The 21,564-nt window shown below is 37.6% G+C and overlaps 1 protein-coding gene across 6 annotated transcripts in view; it reads left to right on the forward strand.

The window, feature by feature from the left end:
- The window catches only part of ARID4B (AT-rich interaction domain 4B), a 93,530-nt gene extending 73,708 nt beyond the window's left edge, over positions 1-19,822 (forward strand). For all 6 annotated transcript variants that reach the window (XM_030034329.2, XM_030034330.2, XM_030034332.2 and 3 more), the window contains 7 exons: positions 4,673-4,757; positions 5,649-5,841; positions 8,300-9,511; positions 11,399-11,509; positions 14,262-14,477; positions 16,872-17,018; positions 18,034-19,822. In XM_030034329.2, coding sequence (XP_029890189.1) covers positions 4,673-4,757; positions 5,649-5,841; positions 8,300-9,511; positions 11,399-11,509; positions 14,262-14,477; positions 16,872-17,018; positions 18,034-18,164 — 2,095 coding nt within the window. In that variant the 3' untranslated portion in view covers positions 18,165-19,822. The remainder of the gene's footprint in view (positions 1-4,672; positions 4,758-5,648; positions 5,842-8,299; positions 9,512-11,398; positions 11,510-14,261; positions 14,478-16,871; positions 17,019-18,033) is intronic.
- Positions 19,823-21,564: the final 1,742 nt, after the last annotated feature.

Consider the following 21,564-nt stretch of genomic DNA (forward strand, 5'->3'; position numbering starts at 1 on the left):
CATCTAAATGCTTTTGATATTTTAATATTGTGAAAACAAGTTGCGTATGATATAATAACTTGATTTGGCTCTTAGTCAGTCACGACTTGGAAAAATCACTGGTTTACTTGGGTAGGTAGCAATTCCCTCCTCTCCTTATTCATTGTAGTTTACTTTTAGTGTTTAGCAGCGACAAGTAGTGTAACATTAGGTCATGGGATGTACCAAACTAGGATTTTCTAATCATCCAGGATTTTCTTAATTCTGTCATTCTCCTGCCTCTTCAGGTTGACTTTCCTGTTTCCCCTTTTGGTCAGTACCCTATTTAATGGCCTGTTCTTCAAATCCATAAGTCTGAGCAGGAATCCTAAATAACTACTAATGTTTCTTACCACAAGATAACTTCAGTATCGGTCTGGGATTCAGAATAATTGTGTGTGTGTGCGCGCGCACACGCTTTGGGGTGCTTGGAATGGAATTTGGTAAACTTGGTTTCATCTTTGTTAATTTTTTTTTTTTTTTTTAAAACTCTCTGGAACCAGTGACACTAATCACTGTGGAATTTATTTTTTTTAAATAGAAAATACAGAAATGGAGTATAGCTTAACAGCATTGTACAGGTGCACTACTTTATGCTAAAGGATCTTGTTGGCTCCTGAGATTCAGGTGATATGTGTCTCTGATAAAGGTAAAGAACTGTAGTGTTCAGTGGAGCCTGACTTGTAGTGAAAGGGAATGGTAAAAATCTCTACCCTGTTAGAGAGAACTGTTTATGTTACCACGTGTTAGCCAGAAAAAGCCTATGAGAGAAACTATTTTTTCTAACAGGCCAGTCATGTTCTGAATTATGTATGCTTTATATGGAACTAAAACTTCCCTGGGGCCTACAGTGCCAGTTCCTTCTGTCATAATTTTAATTTTCAGCTGCCAGTGCAAAGAAAATTTCATTGTATAAGTGTTTGAGTTTAATTTCTTCTGCAGTATGTTCCCAGTAATTAAAGGCAGAGGGTGTATATTCAAAAAGACTTTAGGTTGTTCTAACTCTATGTTTTGTATGGTATAATATCACAAGACATGTTATTCTTGAATGTTCCAGGTGTATAAAACTAAGACTTACTACTTTCGACACTTGTTTCTTTCCTTCAGAAATCTGAATGTGAAAGTGCTAATTTCTGTCTTGATTTTTTGAAGCATTAATAATATACAAATCTTGTACTTAACAGTCAACCACTGAAATTAAAGGAACATATGTAGCCAAATTTCAGGTTCTTGAGAGTAGTGTATGTCAAGGGCAGGAGAATTACTAAAATAAAAAAATCAGAGTCCTCATGTAATATTCCAGTATTTGGTTATAAGACTAAATCTCCTTTCTTTGATCACAGCCAGAGAAAACACTTGATTCTTCCTTGTTAGCAGATACAGACAGTATACTGGAACTTTTCAGTGAATTGGCCAAGGCTTGCTAGTTCCTTGAGGTCACTTGTCTTCCTGAGAAAGTGGTACATCTGCTAGTATAAATCTAGAGGCTGGAAAAGTACACTTTCTTCCTTGTTTCCCTGCTAGTACTTCTGTGGAGGAGCGACTATGCAACCTGTAAGAATGTGTTGTGGTTTATTTTAGCTTGCAATCAGTGCATATGGATGTAATAGAATTAGTACATACTTTTATGCAAAGTGCCAGTTATTTTTTCTGCTATATAGCTATTCATTTCATTCTTCCCTTTTTCTTTTTTTCCTTCCTTCCAGTTCAAACCTACCTTTCTGGCAGGCATTCATTTTAACCAGTAAGGCAGAAAAGGTTCTCTCCTTACTGGCTCATCTTTGTCTTCATTTTGGTAAGGCAAAGGGGATGTTTCTTCTGAAGGGATTCCAGATTTTCATATGAAACCTTATTTAAAAATAAGTAAATAACAATTTCTTACTAAATCCCTCCTCTTGGTTCTCAAACAAGTCTGTGCAAACTCTTCTAGGAACACCTCCCCATCTTACCTCCTTCATCTCCACACCCAGCTGCTCGCTTTAGGGAGTTGAGGTAAGCAAGTGTGGAAGACGGCACTGCAGTAAAACGACCCAGGTCTTCTGGAAGCACATACTTCTTGTAATGAGAGCTGAAGAACTTATTTCATAATGTTTTTGGTTTTCTTTTGTTTTGTGAACAGGCTGTCTAAAGCAAGATTAGAGATGAAGTAAGTTTTCCTATTTTAATAAGGTGCAGTTCTTATAAAGAAAGGCTCTAGTCCAAGTCACACACACTGTTCAGATGCAGCTTGGCATCTGGTGCGCTGTACAGCTTTCAGGGTGCTTCTCTGTCATGCAGTAGAGGAGAATGTAATTTAGGGTCAGGTTGTCAGCTGTGACTTGGGATGTATCCCTTTTGCAGGATCTGTTTCAGCCGGGGGTCCAGTTGCCACAGGTTTAGGCAAAATAAATGTGTCTGATGTGTGAGTAGTGAAAAGAGCCGTGCCATGCAAAGGTGTGAAGCGTGGGGATCTGATTCCCTGGAGAAGATTCAAGATTTCTGTGACGCTGGGCCTCCTTCCAGGGTCTGACTGCTGTTCCAGGTGCAGTCAGGAGTAAAGCAGGATATGCTCCTGCCAGGAACTCTGTCTGTCACGCGTAGGTTTTCAATTTGTGCTCCTTGAGATGAGGAGTTGTGACCACTGCTTCTAATATGTAACATTTAAGACCTTGTGGTATCTACACATGCTCTCTTAAGATTCTGTACTTCCTCTCTCCTTCGCTTCAGTATGCCCTCTAGTCTATCAGCTGTTGCCCCAACAGGCACTGCCATTACCTTGAGTCATGGACAGTGTGTGCAGTGCGCAGACTTTGAATAGGAGGAAGATTGTTTTCTTACTGGAAATGCATAGAATGAGAGAATACAAATTCTGTATTATAGCAACATGGTTGAGGCAGAAAGGACACTGTCAGAATAATCGCTTTTCACCCTGTATTTGTCCAGTCCTAGTGCTGTTTTCCTGCATGCATTTAGACCTAATGAAATACTCTTACATTTATGTGGGTTGCAAAGTCCATTTAGCAGTCTACTTAGCGATATTCCTTCTAGAAAGCATGTCTTTGACTTGAAGAAAGATTACTTCAAATAGGGTTTCCCACAGTCTCACAGAATATGGGATTTTTCGATACTGGAAATTACTCTGCAGAGTTGTATTTCAGTTTTGGAGAGAAATCTGAGCCTGTTCACCTACATGTTACCTGGCAATAGTACAATTACAGCTGTATCTGCAGCAGTGTAGGTAATCTTGTTATGTTGTAGTCTGCATGGTCTGCTGCTAGATTTTGTGATTTTTATTGTCACATGGAGGGAAAAAAAACCCAAGAAATTGTTTTGGAAAACTGTATTATTATGTGAAATTTAAGTTAATAAAATACAGTATTTAGCTTCTGGAATTCCTTGTGTAGATCTTAACTTAGAGGATACAGGAAAGCAAGTTGGAAACTTGCATATTTTTCTCTAATCCTTTTAAATTTATATGTCAATATTGTAGATATAATTGGCAGTAGTTGCAAAGAAGCTGAATTGGGACTGTATCAGCAGTTGTTGAATATATAAAAATGGTAGTCATGTGAGCCCAGCTGGAAAGCCAGCATGGTCATGAGTGCATTGTGCTTGGCTCCATCTTGTATTAGTTCTGTGCGTGTGTGTGGTTTGGGATTTTTTTGTTGGTTTCTTTTGTTGTTTTGTTTGTCTTTTTTTGTTTGGGTTTTTGTTTTGTTTTGTTTTTGTTTTTGTTTTTTTTTTTTAAGTTGGTTTCTTCCCATCTGTTTTCATGTTTACCTAGGGGGATCAGAATTTGTGTGGCTGTACCTTGAGACAAAAGTTAATACATACTAATTTTTAACTGACCTATTTCTTACTCAGATGGTTCTTGAATTCACAGCTGAAGTAGGACAGCAGATTATCCTTACTGGGAGAAAAAAAATTTGTTTGAATTGATTCTTGAGATTTTTCAGAAATACACAATGAAACTGGCAAGTACAGTACCCTAGTTACAGTATATTCTCACTAATAATGTACTTCTCTGGTCTTGGATTTGTATTTAACAGGTCCAGCCTTAGAGAATAACGCACCTGTTGTTAATATCTTGGTGCTATTTAGTATGTTTTTGTCTAGTATCATTCTGATATAAAATGGAAACTTTTAACTGAAAACAAATTGAGAAGTGTTAGTGTTGAGTTAGTGACTCAAAAGTTAGTGATTCCTAAGTGTTAGTCACTTCAGATACCACTTTGCAGACACTCAGGCTCGAAAGAGTTTATATTTGTTAACTGGTCACATTTTAATGTAGTTATTATTTTTATTTATTATTATTTTATTGTTAAGGTTTTACAGTAGGTATATTCTTGAGGATCCATACAGAATTATCATTCTTTTATCATTGTTTTACCTGTATATGTGGATTTCTTGCTGTTCAGTGGAGACTCGAAAAATAGCAGCTTTCACTCTTACCTTACCCATCAGTGTAAAATAACTTCGTCCTATATGTCCCAGCATATGAAGAATTGAACCTTCTGCTGAAACTTCACATACTGAAAAGTACACAAATAACTTCTTTATTTGAATTCCAATTCAGTTTTTATATGGCTAATAATTTTCCTCCATTAATTTCTCTTACGATGTCATGATTATCTGTTTAAAACCATAAATGTGTACAATTTTTTCTTGCTTTTAGGTATGATGAATGGATAAAGGCAGACAAGATAGTGAGACCAGCTGATAAAAATGTACCAAAAATTAAGCATCGAAAGAAAATAAAGGTAGTTTCTCTCCCTTTTTCTTCTTTCTCCCCCCCTAACTTTGGTTTAATACTTTCTTAAGTACTGAGCGCCGCCCCCCCCCCCCCCCCCCCCCCTTTTTTTGATTGGCCTACAAATGCTTGACAGTAAAAGCAACTTCCTAGCCTTTTCAAAACTAAAACTTTTTTCATCAGGGTTTTGTTCTTTCACTTTGGAGTGGGGAGGGGAAGTTTCTCTTTCCTGCTTTCCTGTATTTTTTTATTAAACTAATGTACGCATTTATTGAAAATAAATGAGAGGGATCCATTTTATCATCAGTGGGGGGACCCAGCTCTGGGTGGTGAGATTTGGGAGCTCCCTCTGCTGATTCTGGAGAGCAAACCTATGACTAGTCCATATGTATGTGACTATCATTTTATTTCATAGCATTTCTTTCAAAATTCATTCTTCTAAAACTGATATTTAGGCTTAGGTTTTGATATATTCCTTGGGCAGTGGGATGCAAGGAAGCTTTTCCTTCTGTCACAGATGTCAGCGCTCCCTCCTGCCCCCCCGCAGCACAGTGGCACCTCTGGAACCTGAGTTTTGTTCTAGAACTCCCTGCTCTTTGTGACAGAGCAGGGTGCTGTAGCCCTGCCCTGGCACTGCCGAGCCTGGCACCCTGTGGTGCCACTGCTCCTAGAGTGCTGGCTGTGTTTGCTTTCCCGTTTGTTTAGCGCTGACAAAGTTCCTGTCTTCAGTAGAAATGTCTTGGCATGGGCCGTAGAAAGGTATTTGTAATCTTTTAAACAAAGAGGAAAGCTTTCCTTTTCGGGTTGAATGTTTAAGATAACTGTAAGCATTGCTTAATTGTAATCTGTGTTAAGATGTATGCTCAAATGAGAAGAGTTTTGAATCTTTTCTTCCACATAGAATAAAACTGACAAAGAGAAGGAAGAGAAGTATTCTCCTAAAAACTGTAAATTGCGACGTTTGTCAAAACCACCTTTTCACACCAGCACATCACCAGAGACTGGGTCCAAACTTGACAGCGCTGAAGCCAAAAATAACGAACAAGCTCCAGTTAAATCAATAGAAATTACTTCTATCATTAATGGGCTACAAGGTATTGTACTTAAACTTCTTCTAATTATGTAAATGGCCTTTAAACAGTAGTAAATGACAATGTTGAACAACTGATGCAACTGTACACTTGAGTCTGTCTGGCTAATTATAACACCATCTCCAGAAATAACCCTTGAACAAAAGCAATATTCATAGTTTCTGAAAACAGGTATTGTGCATTCAATGTACGTTAACGGTCTTAAGAATTATGTCCTTTGCTTTGCCATCCTTTTTTTGTTTGATACACAGCAAAGCATTTTTACTTCCGATATTATTTCTGAATTTTTAATTTTTTATTTATGTAACTTTTAGGACCCATGATTTTTTTTTTTTCTTTGAAAAACAGAATTAATAAAGCTAGGTTTCCTATTAGCTCGTGTGTTGTTCCTAACATTGTTTTCCCCTACCCACACATTTACAGCAGCATTATAATAACTGGTTGCTTCTCTTCATCATTAGTTTAGCGCATGTCTCCAGAAGAAGAAATCCTATATGGTATAGGCAGTTTGGGTAACCACCAATATTTGTGAAAGTTGTATGAATTTAATAATCTTTCAGACTTGTTTGAACTTGGATGACATTGGCCACTGGGTTCCAAATTTGTAGGTAGAATAACAGTCAACATAATCTATTAAGCTTCGTTTCCTTAGGAAATGAGAAACAAAAAAGCAATTAGCAGTGATGATAATGACACTATTATTAGTGCTATAATTAATCTGTAATTAACTTCTGATTACAAAAGCACAATTCAGCACAATTCAACATACACCCTCTAATATTTTGGAAAGCTAAATGTTTTCCATATTACCTAATTAATTTCCAGAAATGCTCTTAATTGTATGCAATTTTTTTATCATTTAAGTCCACAGATTCATGCGGAGGATTAACTTTTTTTTTCCTGTTACTTGCAGGTTTTTGTTTTTAAATGTGAAAGGCTCTAATGTTTTACTATTTCTTTTTCCTCCAATTTTAGAGCTGCTTGCTCAAAACTTTTTACAGGGGTTTTTGTTTTTGTTTTTTTTTTTTTTCCCCTAAACTGGAATGATTAATGCTATTGTATTCAACTTTCCTTTGAAGGGCACAGCAGAGTAAATAGGTTGAGAGGTTGGACCTTATTTTTGGTTATTTTTTTAAATGTGGTGGTCTTGGCTTCTATTTCAAATGACAAATTTCGATACCTCATATTATAATAGTAGTGTAGTTTTGATCCTCTAAGGTATGAGAAAAGCAAGTGTTAGAAGTCCATTTTAAGTGATAGAGTTCTTGGAACTTTAGGCAAAAATGTTTACCATGAATGTTTAGTTAGAAAAAAGCAAACAACACTGAAAGAAAGGGTTATGTAAAACTTGCTTTCAGATTGCATCTTAGAGTAGCATTTAAGATCCTGCCTATCTTAAAGCAAATAAACCAAGAGAAACACCTGAGGCAACATTTCTCGAGGTATTTTGTCCTGTACACCTCTTCTCTCTGTTAGTGTGCTCTTCTCTAAGTTTGTCATATTTCAGTAAACCTTTTTTTAAAAGTTAATTCAACCTTGATTGTTTCCGTGAATTTCATTGACAGTATTGCTTTTCTTCTCTGTCATTGGTTACGTTATCATCTTTTAAAAGGTGATGAGTTTTAGTGAGGAATTGAGAATCAGATGGGAGGTAGGATGAGAAGAGTTAAACTAGCTATGCCAACAAAAATGGATGTTACAAATCAAGGTGTTACCCATATATTTGAGCCAATTATCATTGTTTTTCCTTGTATCCGTATCTTTTCCCATTGAATGGGCTTGTTGTTGATTCCTTCTCCATTATATCTTTGTTCTTCCTTTCTCAGTTTCTTTAGTCCTGACCCTGAATTTTCTTACTATTGTCCTACACTCTTATTGTTCATATATTTTTCCAACTGCCTTTCATTATTGCTTTCACTGCCTTTTTCCAGGCTGGTCATCAGGTTGGTTTGTTAGACATTACCCAGTGTGTTTGTTGTTGTTCTGTCCTTTTAGACTGTGGATTCTCCGGGGAAAATACTGTCTCTGTTTTGGGCTTTGGAAAAATGGCAGATAATGGTAGTATTTGTAACCCATAAGAAATATTCAGAGTCTTTGTTAAGCACATCTTTCAATTTCTGCTGTGGTTAATTATGCAGAAGTTTGTATTTTATGGATTGATGCACTCCATGCTTTCTCCACCTCTTCAGAAATTCCTGGAGATGTACTGTTTAATACAGAATTTTCCTAGTTTCTAGTCTAGCCATTATACCTTCTAATGGAACAGGAAGTAAATTTTTGAAGTCTTCAGGAGGTTTCATTTAAAATACATACTACTAGAGATCCCTGTAGCATCTGTTCATATCGTATCTGTACCATTTTCTTTAGTTGTTTTCTTTTAAGAATTCTTTGTAACCAGAATCAAGACAAACTTTCCCTTTTTTTTTTTTTTTTTTTTTTTAATTTATTTATTTTTAATTAGCTTCTGAAAGTTCTGATGATAGTGAGCAGGAAGATGACCAAAGTGCCCCAAATATACATGCTGATGGCAAAGAAGAATCTCAACATGAAGCTGTAAGCCAAGATAAAAACGAACTCTGTCTAAAAGAAGAACAGAGCAGTTCATCCCTTCCAGAAGAAACTAAAGCTCTGACAGATGTAGTAGTGCCCAAGTTGGGATCCAAGTCTCCTGAAAGATTGCGAAAAGAGATGGAAGAGTTATCTGGAGATACTGACTCCGATGGAGAAGATGAAGCCACAAAGAAGAGAAAGGATGTAAAAAAGGAGGTAGTGGATAAAACAGCAAAACCACAGGTAAAACGTGGTAAACGAAGACACTGTGTTGCAGAGGAATCTTTAAAGACTGTGTCGCCCAATAGAAAGGATGAGAAGTCCAAAAACAAAGATTCCCTTAGTTTAGAAAACAGCAGTAACAGCTCCTCGGATGAAGATGAGGAAGACAAATCTAAACTGAAAATCACTCCAACTAAAAAGTACAATGGACTAGAAGAGAAAAGGAAGTCTTTACGGACAAGTACTTTCTACTCAGGATTTTCTGAAGTGGGAGAGAAAAGAATAAAGCTTCTAAATAACTCTGATGAGAGACTTCAGAACACCAGAGCAAAGGATCGGAAAGATGTCTGGTCAAGTATTCAGGGACAATGGCCGAAGAAAACGCTGAAGGAACTGTTCTCGGACTCTGACACTGAAGCTGCTGCCTCCCCTCCACACGCTGCTCCTGAGGATGCTGCAGCAGAGGAGCAGCTTCAGACTCTCGCAGAAGAAGACATTTCTTTGCCTAGCTCTGAACTTGAAAAATCTTTGCCAGCTAGTGTGGACGTTAAACCTGTTGAGGAGAAAACGACTGAAGTGGGTGAAAAGAAAGTTGAATTCCCAAGCAGTGGCAGTAATTCAGTGCTAAATACTCCTCCTACAACTCCTGAATCGCCTTCATCTGTAACCGTAACAGAGTCCAGTAGACATCAGTCCAGTGTCACTGTCTCTGAGAGGCTGCCACCAAATCAAGAAGAGATACGAAGCATTAAAAGTGAAACAGATAGCACAATAGAGGTGGACAGTGTTGCAGGGGAGCTGCAAGACCTCCAGTCTGAAGGAAATATTTCTCCAACAGGTTTTGATGCCAGCGTCAGCTCCAGCAGTAGTAATCAACCAGAGCCAGAGCATACTGAAAAAGGTAAAGGAAAGGGTAAACAGAGCTGTCTTCAACTTTACCAGCTCTCATTTTAGCATTGCTGATGTATTTTCATTCTGTTATGGTTACACTGCTGGAAAATTAGTTATTGGAGGAAGTAGTAGCCTGCTGTCTACTTCAAATGTGTGGAAATGGTATAATCATCTAGTGAATAAAATACAGTCTGCCAGGAAGTTTCTTGGCCTTTCATTAGGAATTGTGATGGTTTCAGTATAATAAAGGAATAAAGTATATAAGAATAAAGTTTATACCTGACCTGGCAAGAAAAGCCCAGAGCAAACTGTAATACATTGTATAGGGAATATTTATTGTAGCAAGACAGATACATTTTGAGTACCTTGCTACAAGTAGAAGATGCTGTTTCTTACATAAAATTTTAATTCTCTGTAAGTTGTTTATTTGGGGGGAGAAAGTGCCAATTATTGCATGCTTAGGCAACCATTTCAAGCTTGCATCTTAGGAAATTAATGTTTTAAAAAAATACAGGTCAAGCTGATAACAAACATTGACTTTATTAGCTACGTTTCACTTTCAGATGTGATTTTGCAGATTGAAGTTCCTATTCTGATGCCACTAGAGCATAGGGGATAATAAACACTGCGAATACCTGTGCATGTGATGTCAGTGTACTGCTGTCTGCTTTTTGACTGTTTGCAAAGCTGGATCCAAAAGCTTTTTTGTGAAAGTCACTGGTTCTTTTACAGTTCCATCAAAAGTATAGCTACTTTCACTGTGTTGAAGTGCCTAAAAAATTATTAATACAAAGGAAAAAAAAAAAAGTCTGAATATAATCCTGAGATGACAGAAGTGGTTTCTGCATCTCAACAGCTTTCAGTTAATAATTAACTGAATTTTCTCAAAATGCCCTTAAGGTGTGTTACTTTCATCATTCTGTTTGCATTATCATTTGAAAGAATGCAACAAAATGTGTTTCCTTAAACAAAGGAGAGAGTTTGGCACAGGCGAATATGTAGCCCTCAATAAATATGCCTGTATTGCTTTGTTAATTATAGATGCGTAGGTTTAGAACTTAATTTGTTTGCTCTTTTATTAAAAAGGAAATTATTGCCACATGAAAAAAGTTTTACACTGTTACACACCATCACTTTTACATGCATTAGACTTTAACTTCCTCTCTGATTTTGTCAGCATGCTGCCTATTTTAGAAAATTAGGTTTCTTAATGTAAATACTTTTGTTACAGGAGTAATTTTCAATCTAAGTCAGGTGGCTGTGGAACAATGTTTAAACAACTCTGAAAATTTGTTCTTTTAACAGGTGTACTAGAATTTTTTTAATCTTCTTTTTTACTTTTTCCTCTTGTAGTCACAAATACCAGTAGTCTTTTTCCTTTGGTTTTTTGTTTGCCTTTTTTTTGTTGCCTTGTTTTTTAACATTATTTAAGATTTTTTTTTTATACTTTCAATTAATGTAATTACTGATCACAAGTGATAGTTTCAGTTTTTTTCTCACAGCTTCCAAGTGTGACAGGATTTTTGAACATTTTTCAGTAGTTCTTGATAAGCTTTTCCAATAAATGTGTTCTTATCTAATTTACAGTATTGAAAAAATTAAAAATCCATGTGGTTCAAGAGAAATTCTGATGGTGCATATGGGAAGGTTACTTGCAGTCATCTTACACGTGCACTCTAACCAACAAACTTCGTCTGCCTTCCATCCTCCTTCACCTTCTCTTGTCAATATAAGTAGAAAGCTGAGGCGTAGTAAGGATAGGCAGGAACAGTTCCATTGTTGCCTACAAACTTAAGCTCTGAAGTGTATTTTCTGAGACAAACACACAGCACTGCAAGTATTTATTTAATTTGTTTGGGTTTTTGTTTTTTTGTTTTTTTTCTTTCCCCAATTATAGTCTGTACAGGCCAAAAAAGACTTAAAGATGCTCAGGGAGGAGGAAGCTCCTCAAAAAAGCAGAAAAGAAGCCACAAAACATCTGTGAACAACAAAAAGAAGAGTAAAACTAGTAAGTACAGCAGCTCAGTGTGAAACGAATGTGTGAAGGTACTGTCTCATTTGTTTGAACGATTGTAGGAGATGAAGTCTGGAAATAAAAAATGTATTAGGGCAAAATGTTCTCATCAGGGAGTTCTTAATACTGTTTAAATGAAGAAACTACTCTTGCTGAATGCCAAAGTGTTTTTAAATGTCTTGTGTTATTTCTGGGCCTATTTCTAAGAGGTCCTTAATATTGTGTAACTCGGGAAAACTAAGAAAGCGAGTATTTCACACTTGGTAGAATCGGGACAGGAATCTGCGGCACGATAGCTGCATGTTTTAGAGGAAAGACTGGGACCTGGATGAAATTATACTTTGTATTTTCTGCAACATGAGTTTTTGGAGGTTTATATCTCTTCCAGTAGCAAATATGAGCATAATTCCACAAGAATATAGGCTCTATTTTCTTCCTGTATCATCTGTTACATCTTCAGTAAATAAGGCAGCTTTTGTAGCTTTTTTTGTAGTTGTAGAAGCTAATTGGAATAGAAACCACAGTACTGGGGAAGAGAAGTTTAATAAAAGTAGAGGTGTATTAGAGAGACATATGCACACGTGTTCAGGAGACAGCTAGATCAATTACTGCCTCATCTCAATGTTAATAAAAAATACCAGGGAACAGTCAGCTAGAAAGTGAAGCTGGGAGTATAGCTCTAAAAAATGTAGTTAAAGCAAGGATAGAAAGCATATGCTCTGCCTTTTTTCTTCTCTCTTCCTCCTCCCTGCCACCTTTTCTTTCTTTTAACAGCTTTTAGTAAAAGTCTGTACATTCTGGTCTGGTATTTGCTTTCACCCCACCCATCCTTCATGTTCATTGATCTCCTTTTCACATTCTTTCATCCTTTTTCACTCTATTTCACTAATCTTCTCCTTGCATAATCCTTATGCCTTCCCTCACCCCAGGAATTAAAGTAACAAAACAAACTGAATTTGCAGAACTAAGACACGATTTTTAGCCTTGCCATTGTTCTCTTTGATTTGGTGAATTTATCCCTTTTTCTCAACCTATGTCTTTGTCAGGATACAAGCACTTCAAAGCTAGAATTGTTTCTTGTATCACATACGGTTCTTGGTGCGTATGCGTTCTTTTTGTTAGACTTCAGGCACTGCTGTATGTAATAAGGGCAACAAATAGAAAAAATGTGGAGTCAGTTGTGAGCAAAAAATTCTTTTTGTGAAATTCAGGTTTACCAGTTAAAGCTGCTTTTGTGGCAGCTTCGACTCTTGCCTTTGCATTAAGCCAGCAGGCAACAGCAGCTCTGCAGCCAGCTGAGTTCTGTCATACCATGTGTAACTTGGTGTTCAGTTTTTCCAATGTAGATCACCAGATCATAAAGACCAGAAGCAAAAGAGACTTTTGGGGTTCATTTTGTCAACACCTAGGGCAGGTACAACTGAGGCATAAGTTTCTCTTGATTAATATTTATTGAACATGTTTTAAAAAACAACTCTAATGATGGAGATTCTGCAGCTCCCCATGGCATTTTATTCCAGTGCTTCCCTAGACTTCTGTTGAATTAAAATCTCTTGCCCCTGCTTCCACCTCAGTTTTATTTTTGTAATACTAAACAAGCTTCATTCTTTCAATCATTATTCATAAATCATGTCTTTAGATCATTTTTTTACTCTCCTTTGTGTGATTAGAAAACTGCGTTCAGTTTAGCCTGTTGCTTTATAGTTAAAGTTTTTTTCAGTGTGAGGTGAGGTTTTTCTGTTTTGGGTCAGCCGAAGATGTTTTTCTGCAATTAAAGAATTTGATCATCATGTCTGAGGATTTTTGTAGATGATGTCATGCAAATTCAGATTATTGCTAGTCATTTTAACACAAAAAACCTAAAATAAATAAAGGTGACATAAGGCTAAGAAAAAGGCCAATTGTTCACTCTCATTTCTGCTACACGTCCTAGGAGTACAGTGAAAAGTTAGCTCTAAAACGCGATAAAGGTTTGTTTATATTGAATGCTGTATTAGAAATTAATATTAAAAAAAGATAAACAGGAGATAGGACATAACAATCAGTCTTGCTAACTGTTTTAGAAAAAGTATAGCCCCATAAGCAGAAATATGTGGTTAATTTTTACACCTACATTGACACATTGGACTGCCTCTTTGCCTTATTTTCTAATGTAAGCAGTTTGTTTATGGATATGGTTTTAAAATAACAAGTATGATGCTGTCTTGAACCATTCAGAGAGTAGAGTGCAACTTCCCTATACAGACCTCGAACAGTTGGATTGTATTCATGAATCTCCTTACAAGATATGTGTCCCTACACCACCCCCTTACCTTCTTGCACGCACTTTCAGCAATATACTTAGCAGTGTTCAGGGTGGATTGTGGAGCCACAGTCTGGTACTTTTATCCACCCTCTAGCTCTGTAGGATTTTGGTTCTCATAGGTCCACATAATAGCTATGAATCTGCCTGCACAGAAACTAGCTGGATGGTGTTTCCAGTGCAAGGTTTCCCTTTCACAGCATGCCAGCATTAGAGAGGCCCCATTATATACCTGTTTTGTGGTCCTGTATTTAGGCACTGGTGATGCAAAGAGCTGTGTGCCAGGCTTCTATACCAGGATGGATTATAGCATTTTAGACTGACTATTTTGGTCAAACAAACTCCTGTTACATGAAAATCAGCATAGGGGTAGCTTCTGATAAGCTTTGGTTTGGGCACGAAGGTTGTTTTGTTTTGTAACAATATATCTTCTTGTTTCTTCAGCAAACAGCAGTGACAGTGAGGAACTATCTGCTGGTGAAAGTGTGTCCAAGTCTCAGTCAGCAAAATCGGTTTCTACTGGCATGAAATCTCACCAAACCAAATCACCCGCAAGAACACAGTCTCCAGGAAAATGCGGGAAAAATGGAGAGAAGGAGTCTGATCTCAAAGAACAGAATAATCGTTTACCCAAAGTTTACAAATGGAGTTTTCAAATGTGTAAGTATTTTCTTCAAAACATGCCTAGTGTGGTCTTGCAGTATAGTATAAGAAGGCTTTTTGAATTTTGTGTGTTTTGTTTTTTTTTTCCCTAAAATTATTCCATCCTCAGTTTGCTTAATTTTGTGATAAATCCTGATTTAAAAAATAAATCTTTTTTGTTGTTGGTGGTGGTTTTTTGTTGGTTTTTTTTTTTTTTTTTTTTTGCAATTGCAGTGCAGGAAACTGCCTGTATCGCACTCTTCTAATACTGTTTGTAGATTCGACTGCTGTGCTGACTTGTTCTTACCATCCTGTGCAGACCTGTCATTCTGGCACGAATGTTACCCACTATATGTGCTTCTTCTGTTGACATATTCTTTCTGTTTTACTCCTCATTCTCTAGTTATTGTTCAGACACATGTTTGATTTGTAGCTTTTTCCCCTTCCATTTTGCCTTAGTGAACCAGGACATGTTTACTATTTCTAGTAATAAGAACTTTCAGTGTGTTTGTGTTAGTCAGCTACAGGTACACGTATAGCTAGGGGTGAGCAGTATTGAAAGGCTCATGCATTTGCCTATCTGCAAAACAGTTCAGTAGCTTATTAATGTCTTGATATTAATGTGACTTCTTAATTGCCTCCGCATGTGTGCTGTTGCACCATTATTTGCAGTGGGGAGAAAAGAGAAGATAAAATATTAGGTGATTGAAGCCTTCTTCCTCAATACAACAATAAGTAAACAATTGAAAATAATTATTTAAAAACAAAAGCTTGTTATTTTTAGCCCCTTCTCTTACAGCGTCTGGGCGTTTAATTGTATAGTCAGCAACAAATTGTTGTCCCTAGTACTGACCATGGGTGTATAGCATTGCATGAGTTGCTTTCTCTTTGCTTTTAAAGGTCAAATTGAAACTGTGTAGTGTGACTGATTTAAATTACTTCTTAAAGTAATCCATAGTATCTCATTCAGTATTCACAGATTACCTTAGTGTATGTCAAGTTTCTGAAGTTCTCAGAGCATTATGCTGTGTGTTTTTCTGTGCTCTGTCCCAGGCTGCGTGAAGGCTGCTGTTCCTCACATAAAGAGGGAACAGGGAAGAGCTGGCACAGCACGCTGTGCAGACACGTGCACTGAATTCTTATTTTATTTTATTTTATTTTATTTTTATTTTATTTTATTTTGCCAGCAGTGTTCTTTCATGCCCAGGGAATTTTCCACTTAGGCAGCTGTTTCTGCAGTGAGAGAATCTGACCCTGCATTTTTTTCTCTCCAGCCCTGAATCTTGGTGTTACTCTACTTTAAAAGTATTTTTCTCCTAGTACTTCTCCACAGTCAAGTTACATTCTGCTGCTCTTCAGGACTGTGTAATGTAATAGGTGTTTGTCATTTACTGGCCTGCTGAGATTCACGGGCCTACTGAGATTCATGGGGCAGATTTCCTATGCAACGTATTTAAAGAGCTTTTGCTCCTTTCTTTCTTTCTACCTTGGCTACATTGCATGTGCTAAATTTGCTTGGCAGGAGTTGGACTTTGGAGTGCTATTTAACATGTTTCCTGCTGTTGCAGAGGTCTAAGACACTTGCAAGGTTTCGGAGCTTTCCTCATCTTCCCACAGCCTAATGTAGTTGTGGCTTTTGGTCCTTGGTGCTACCTTCATTATAGGTTGAGGTGCATTCTGCACCCCACGGTAGTTTAAATGATTCTTAAATGTCTTTGAATGGAGTGTCTCCAGTGTGACTTACCTGTGGTTGAAAGCGACTGAACAGAGATTGTCCCTCCTGCCTGTGCCCCTTCAGAGCTGTGTGCCATGCTGTGGAGAGCTCCCAGCTGGAAACAGCCAGAGGGGTAGCCCCTGTGCCGGCTATGTCCATTGACATCCCTGTGTGGGATGTCAGCGAGGAGGTCCTGTATAGTTACACCTTATGGCCCATGTGCTGTGAACTCAATTAGAACCACCCCACAACTATTCAGATTTGTGTTGTAACCTGCTTCTTTGGTAACAACCAAGACAAGTTGGGCAAGACTGACCCTCTTAGTGTATTAGGCCAAACTGAGCTCTAGCAAGGACTCAAAACAACAGGCTCAAAGCTAGTTTTGACTCCTATGTTTTTACCAGTTGTCTTTTTTTTTTTTTTTCTTTTTTTTTTCCTTCCTATGCGGAGGGGAATGCATCCGTTTTCTTCCTCTCCCACTTCCTTAAAAAAAAAGTGTATCTATTTATTTTAAAAAATAATAAAAAACGAACAGTTTGTGATAGCAACAGCAGCTGCTGTTTATTGCGTTTCTTGGCTTTGCTGTCTGCTACCTCCAAGCACATCACTAAGATTTGAGTACTTCCCACTTCACTGAAATTCAGACAGTTTTGGAAATGCTGCAATACAATAACTAACAGAGATTGTTTAACTTGCAGCTGACTTGGAAAATTTGACTAGTGCCGAGCGCATAACAGTTCTCCAAGAAAAATTGCAGGAAATCAGAAAGCATTACCTGTCCTTGAAATCTGAGGTGGCTTCCATTGACCGAAGAAGAAAGCGCTTAAAGAAAAAAGAGCGGGAAAGTAAGTGCTGGGAACTAAATTCTGCTTTCAGGGGGCTAAACTGCATGTCATGTTATTAAGGGGTTAAAAGGAATTGGATAATTTTTAGGGAGTTGTGTGCTATTAGGAGTGTGGTTTTGTTTGCTTTTTTAAAAACACTGTATACAGTTATTTTATGACCTTTAGAAGGTACAGTTCAGATATCCAGTGACTATGTAAGGGGAAAAACATTAAAAAAGCATGCAATCTGTTTAATTCTGTTTAGGCGGAAGTACTTTATACAGGAGAAAATGTACAGAAAAATAAACTAAGCAGTGAACAAAGTATCTAAGGTTATTAATAACTTGGGACTTTTCTTCAAGTTACACAATAATCCGCTTGTGTGTCTAGTTAGTACTTTCTCCTTAGAATAAGTGATTTATTTTATGAGTTTAAGGGAGACCATCAGTTAAATCTCTTATTTCCCTGAAGCTGCTTTACCTGTTGCTCTAGGGAATGTTCTAGTGTGCCTGCTTCTAACAGCATTAAAAGGATTATTTTCTCCATCTTGTTTATGTGCACATTTAAGAGTTCACTGAGTGTAAGAAGAAAGACTGAAATGCCAGGTGTAGCAAGATTTTGTGGCTGCAACCATCACACGGGGACTGCAGTTGCTTCTTGCCTGCCAGAGCAGGGTGTATGTGCAGATTCAGTGCTGGGACAAGGCCCTACCTGTGCTGACTCCCATAGGAAAGAAAGGGAAGAGTTGATTGTGCTTGCGGGTCAGGAATGAACTCTGCCGTCCTCCGGCTGGGCCCTTGATTTGGGTGGCCAATGAACCAGGGCTGCAAGGGGCAATGCCATGCTGTCCTGCACAGGGCTGAAGCTGTCTCTCAGTATTTCCCACAAAAACTAGGGAATGGAGGCTTTTTTCTTCTTAATTACTGGGCATTGGTTGCTGGAGTCAGTATATACCAATGCTTGTTGTTGAATGGGAAATGTTTTTATTGCTTAATTTATACATTTTTATAACCTGTGTTCTCCTCTTCCTGTGCAGGTGCTGCTACTACATCATCTTCCTCCTCATCACCTTCCTCTAGTTCCATTACGGCTGCAGTTATGTTAACTTTAGCAGAACCATCTATGTCAAGTTCATCACAGAATGGAATGTCAGTTGAGTGCAGGTGACAGCAGGACTTGCCAAAGCACTTTGCACTTAATGGCTGCTGAGGGCCACTCTTTTTTGTTTTTGTTTTTGTGTTTTTTTTTTTTTTTTTTTATACTGCACAGTGGCACAAAATTCAGACAAGCACTATTTTGTATTTAAAGTTGTTTCTTGACAAGCTAACTTTGCACTTAAGTGCACTTTTATGAAGAAAAAGTACAACAAACTGCTTTTCCTCAAGCAATAATTGTTTCCAACTTGTCTGGGAATTGTAAGTCTAGTGACTCGAAGGCCTTCCACTGTGGCAAATGGAGGCTGTTCACTGCCTGTAGAGACAGTACAATAAGCATATAGTTGTTGGGTTGATCTAAATAAATGTGGTAAGGCTTACTGTATTCCCTGGTATTTTGTTAAAGCTGGAACATTTGATATTTTTCCATTTATTTATGACAAATACTGAACCTATTTTCATTTGTACAAGCTAATTGTTTTTTAACTGCTAAGTCACCTTATAGTGGCTTTAATTGTATACGTCAAGCACATGTATTCAATTCAAAACCTGCAGTTAGTAGGATGTTTGACATCAGTCCTGATAACCAAATACGAGGATTCCTTTAAAAAAAACAAAAAAAAGACTGACTAATGTTTACAGGTTTGAATTAGGCTTAAATAGGTTACTCTGGGTTTTAAGAACCCATTAATTGGAATGAAACTACTGTACTTTGCCATTTTTCTATAAAACAGTATTTTTTTTTTAATTTTGATAAAATACATTATGAAAAAGAAAGAAAATGGCTAACAAACTGTATTAAATCTTAATGTATAAAGATTGTATTTAGCCAGTTTAAAGTGTATATTTATTCATAATGGATTATAACAGTTATATTTTTGTGTTTTCTTGTAAATGTTTCTTTTCCCTTAAAGCAACAAATATTTCATTTGTAATGCTTATTTTATTACGAGCTTCAAGGAGAGGACTTCAAGACGGAGTAAGGTGTGAGGTTATAATTTGTGGTTGCTGATATGAACACTGCCACAAAAGGGTAGTTGTTTTTAAAATACATAGCAAGCTGAGTGGTAGACATTTAATTTTTTAAATGCCTTGTACAAATTCCAAAACCAACTTCAAACTGTTTTCACTTGTATTGATTTTATGTTGTATGGATCCCAAGCTCTCTCCTGTTAATTATATACCTTTGTAAGACATTTGTATATTGCGGAAGTGTTCATTCAAGCTATTTAATACCTGGCACTGTTAATACACAGTACTTTATTGTACAGGTTGTTTTACTGTTTTAATTGTAGTTCTGTGTACTTCTTTTGCCTGGGGAAATAGGGGCTGGCATGTTTTTCTTTGTTTTCTGGCAATACAACATGTAAGAATTCAAAGCATTTTGTTTGTAGATGCTAGAGTGTCAGAATCCTTTACATTTGACTTTTCTAAGAAAAGCATTTTCAGTCTTCGTAGTGTGTGCTTAAGGTTAACTGATTTTATTGAAAATGGTTTCAAAGTATTCAGAATTGTACAGGACTGTAAAAATTTGTTGACAAACATTGAAGGAAAAGCTTATAGAAAAAAGCTATAAAATATATATTAGGTTCTGCAGAAAATGGAGAATTATGTAATATATTGTACAAATGTAAGCAAAGGCCTCTGAAATAAAATGCCATAGTTTGTGAATCCCTGATTTTGTTTCTAACAGTTTAATTAAGCAACTATAGTGTGTTCATTTAAAATGTCATCAAGCTGCAGAATCAGTTTAGCAAATGATCTTCAATATGGTGTAATAGGCATATAAAAGATAAACTAGACCAGGTACATTGGCCTAATTTTCCTCTTGGTGATTAATTGAAATTCATCCTCTTTTTCAGTGGAATGGGAGAGCGTGGCCCATTGACATCGTTAAGGCAGCGCCGCTTGAAAAAAAGATGAGTTTTGATTCATGTTAGTTCAGATAGTTTGAAAACGTAAAAGCAAGCTCCCGAAGATATTTGCTGACTTCTAATACCGACTGCCTCAAGTTCAGATTCCGTGGAAGTGAAACTGGAATAAAACTTTTAGTGTTATCTGTTTACCTCATGTCTGGCTGTAGTTCAGTTGACCAAAATACTGTTACACCTGCGAAATGATAGATTACTGATGAGACTGATAAATAACAAACGACAATAAGCTTTGGAAACATTGACCGTGTTAATAATTACCAGTGATCTGAGACTGACAGGAGGAATTTTAATAATTTCAGTGGGGCTACTCAGAGGCTATTTACATACGTTTAAGTTTAGCAGAATCAGAGTTGTAATGTTCAGTTCTGCCTTTCAGTCTCAGAAGGCGTAACTGGTATTGATTTAACTGGCAGCTACATCTGAGCAAGCAAGAGCAAACTCAGCTGTCCACTCGCTACTAGTTCTTGATCAGCTCTCAGTTTTAGAGCCAGCATTTTTGCTTTGATGTGACAGTTGTTCACTCTCATGTTCTGCGAGAGGATTTGTTTGTTTACTTGTTTAAAACAGGGATCACTAGTCACTTCCCCACTCCCAAATTGAGTTTTTGCATAAATGGGATTTTTGCTGTTCTTTAATACAGGGATTATTTAATTTTTGTTGTACTTCTCATGTAGTTTAATGACTAGTCAAGAACCTGTTCTGGATGTTTTGTGTTGCACCTCTTCTGTGAAGTGTGTCTGCAAATGGTATTCTCCAGCTTCGTGTTACTTGTGTCCCCATGGTTACAGAGGAAGGTGCCTTTGGCAAACTGTTAGCCAGGCAATTTGGTCCCATGTTACAGCAAGTCAAATCTGAGCTGCTTTCCAGGTTCATACTGTAATGCAGCTTTTAAATGTGGGCATGCTCCCTGCTTGGCATGCATGCTGTGCTTACAGCCGAGAAGGTTTCCCACTTGCAGGGATTGCTGGGCTGTGCCCACGCTCTTGAGTCCCTGCTCGGACCATGACCCGAAAGGCAAAGTGAGACAAACTACCCCTCCTTCATCCTTTACACCTTGGCTGAGCGACAGCATCAGTTTTGCACGTCTCATGTTTGATCGTGTTGGGAATAGCTGAGTGTAGACTATCCACATGTGCTGAGAGAAAGCATGCCTTGCTTGAAGGCTGTCTGCATTGCTCCCGACTCCCTTTGTTTACAGTCTCCACCAATGCTTGTACGTACTTGTTACTGTGTAGTTTCCATCATGCGGTGAAATTTTCCTGTCGCCGCAGGGCTCACACTCACTCTCTGGCAGGGTTCCTGGAGGCTGCATGCCTTTTGTCGAGCTTCAGCAATTGCGAATCTCTGCTATCAGCCAGTGTGGAACGCTTGACCGATGTAATTTTGCTGTATTTTGATGGTGCAGCCTGTTCTGCCCCACCTGTCACCTACAAAACCGCTCTGTTGTGTGAAGGTAGATTGGAAAAGCCCATACAAGTA

Source organism: Aquila chrysaetos, chromosome 13 (genome assembly GCF_900496995.4).
Source record: "Aquila chrysaetos chrysaetos chromosome 13, bAquChr1.4, whole genome shotgun sequence".
Classification (NCBI taxonomy): Eukaryota; Metazoa; Chordata; class Aves; order Accipitriformes; family Accipitridae; genus Aquila; species Aquila chrysaetos.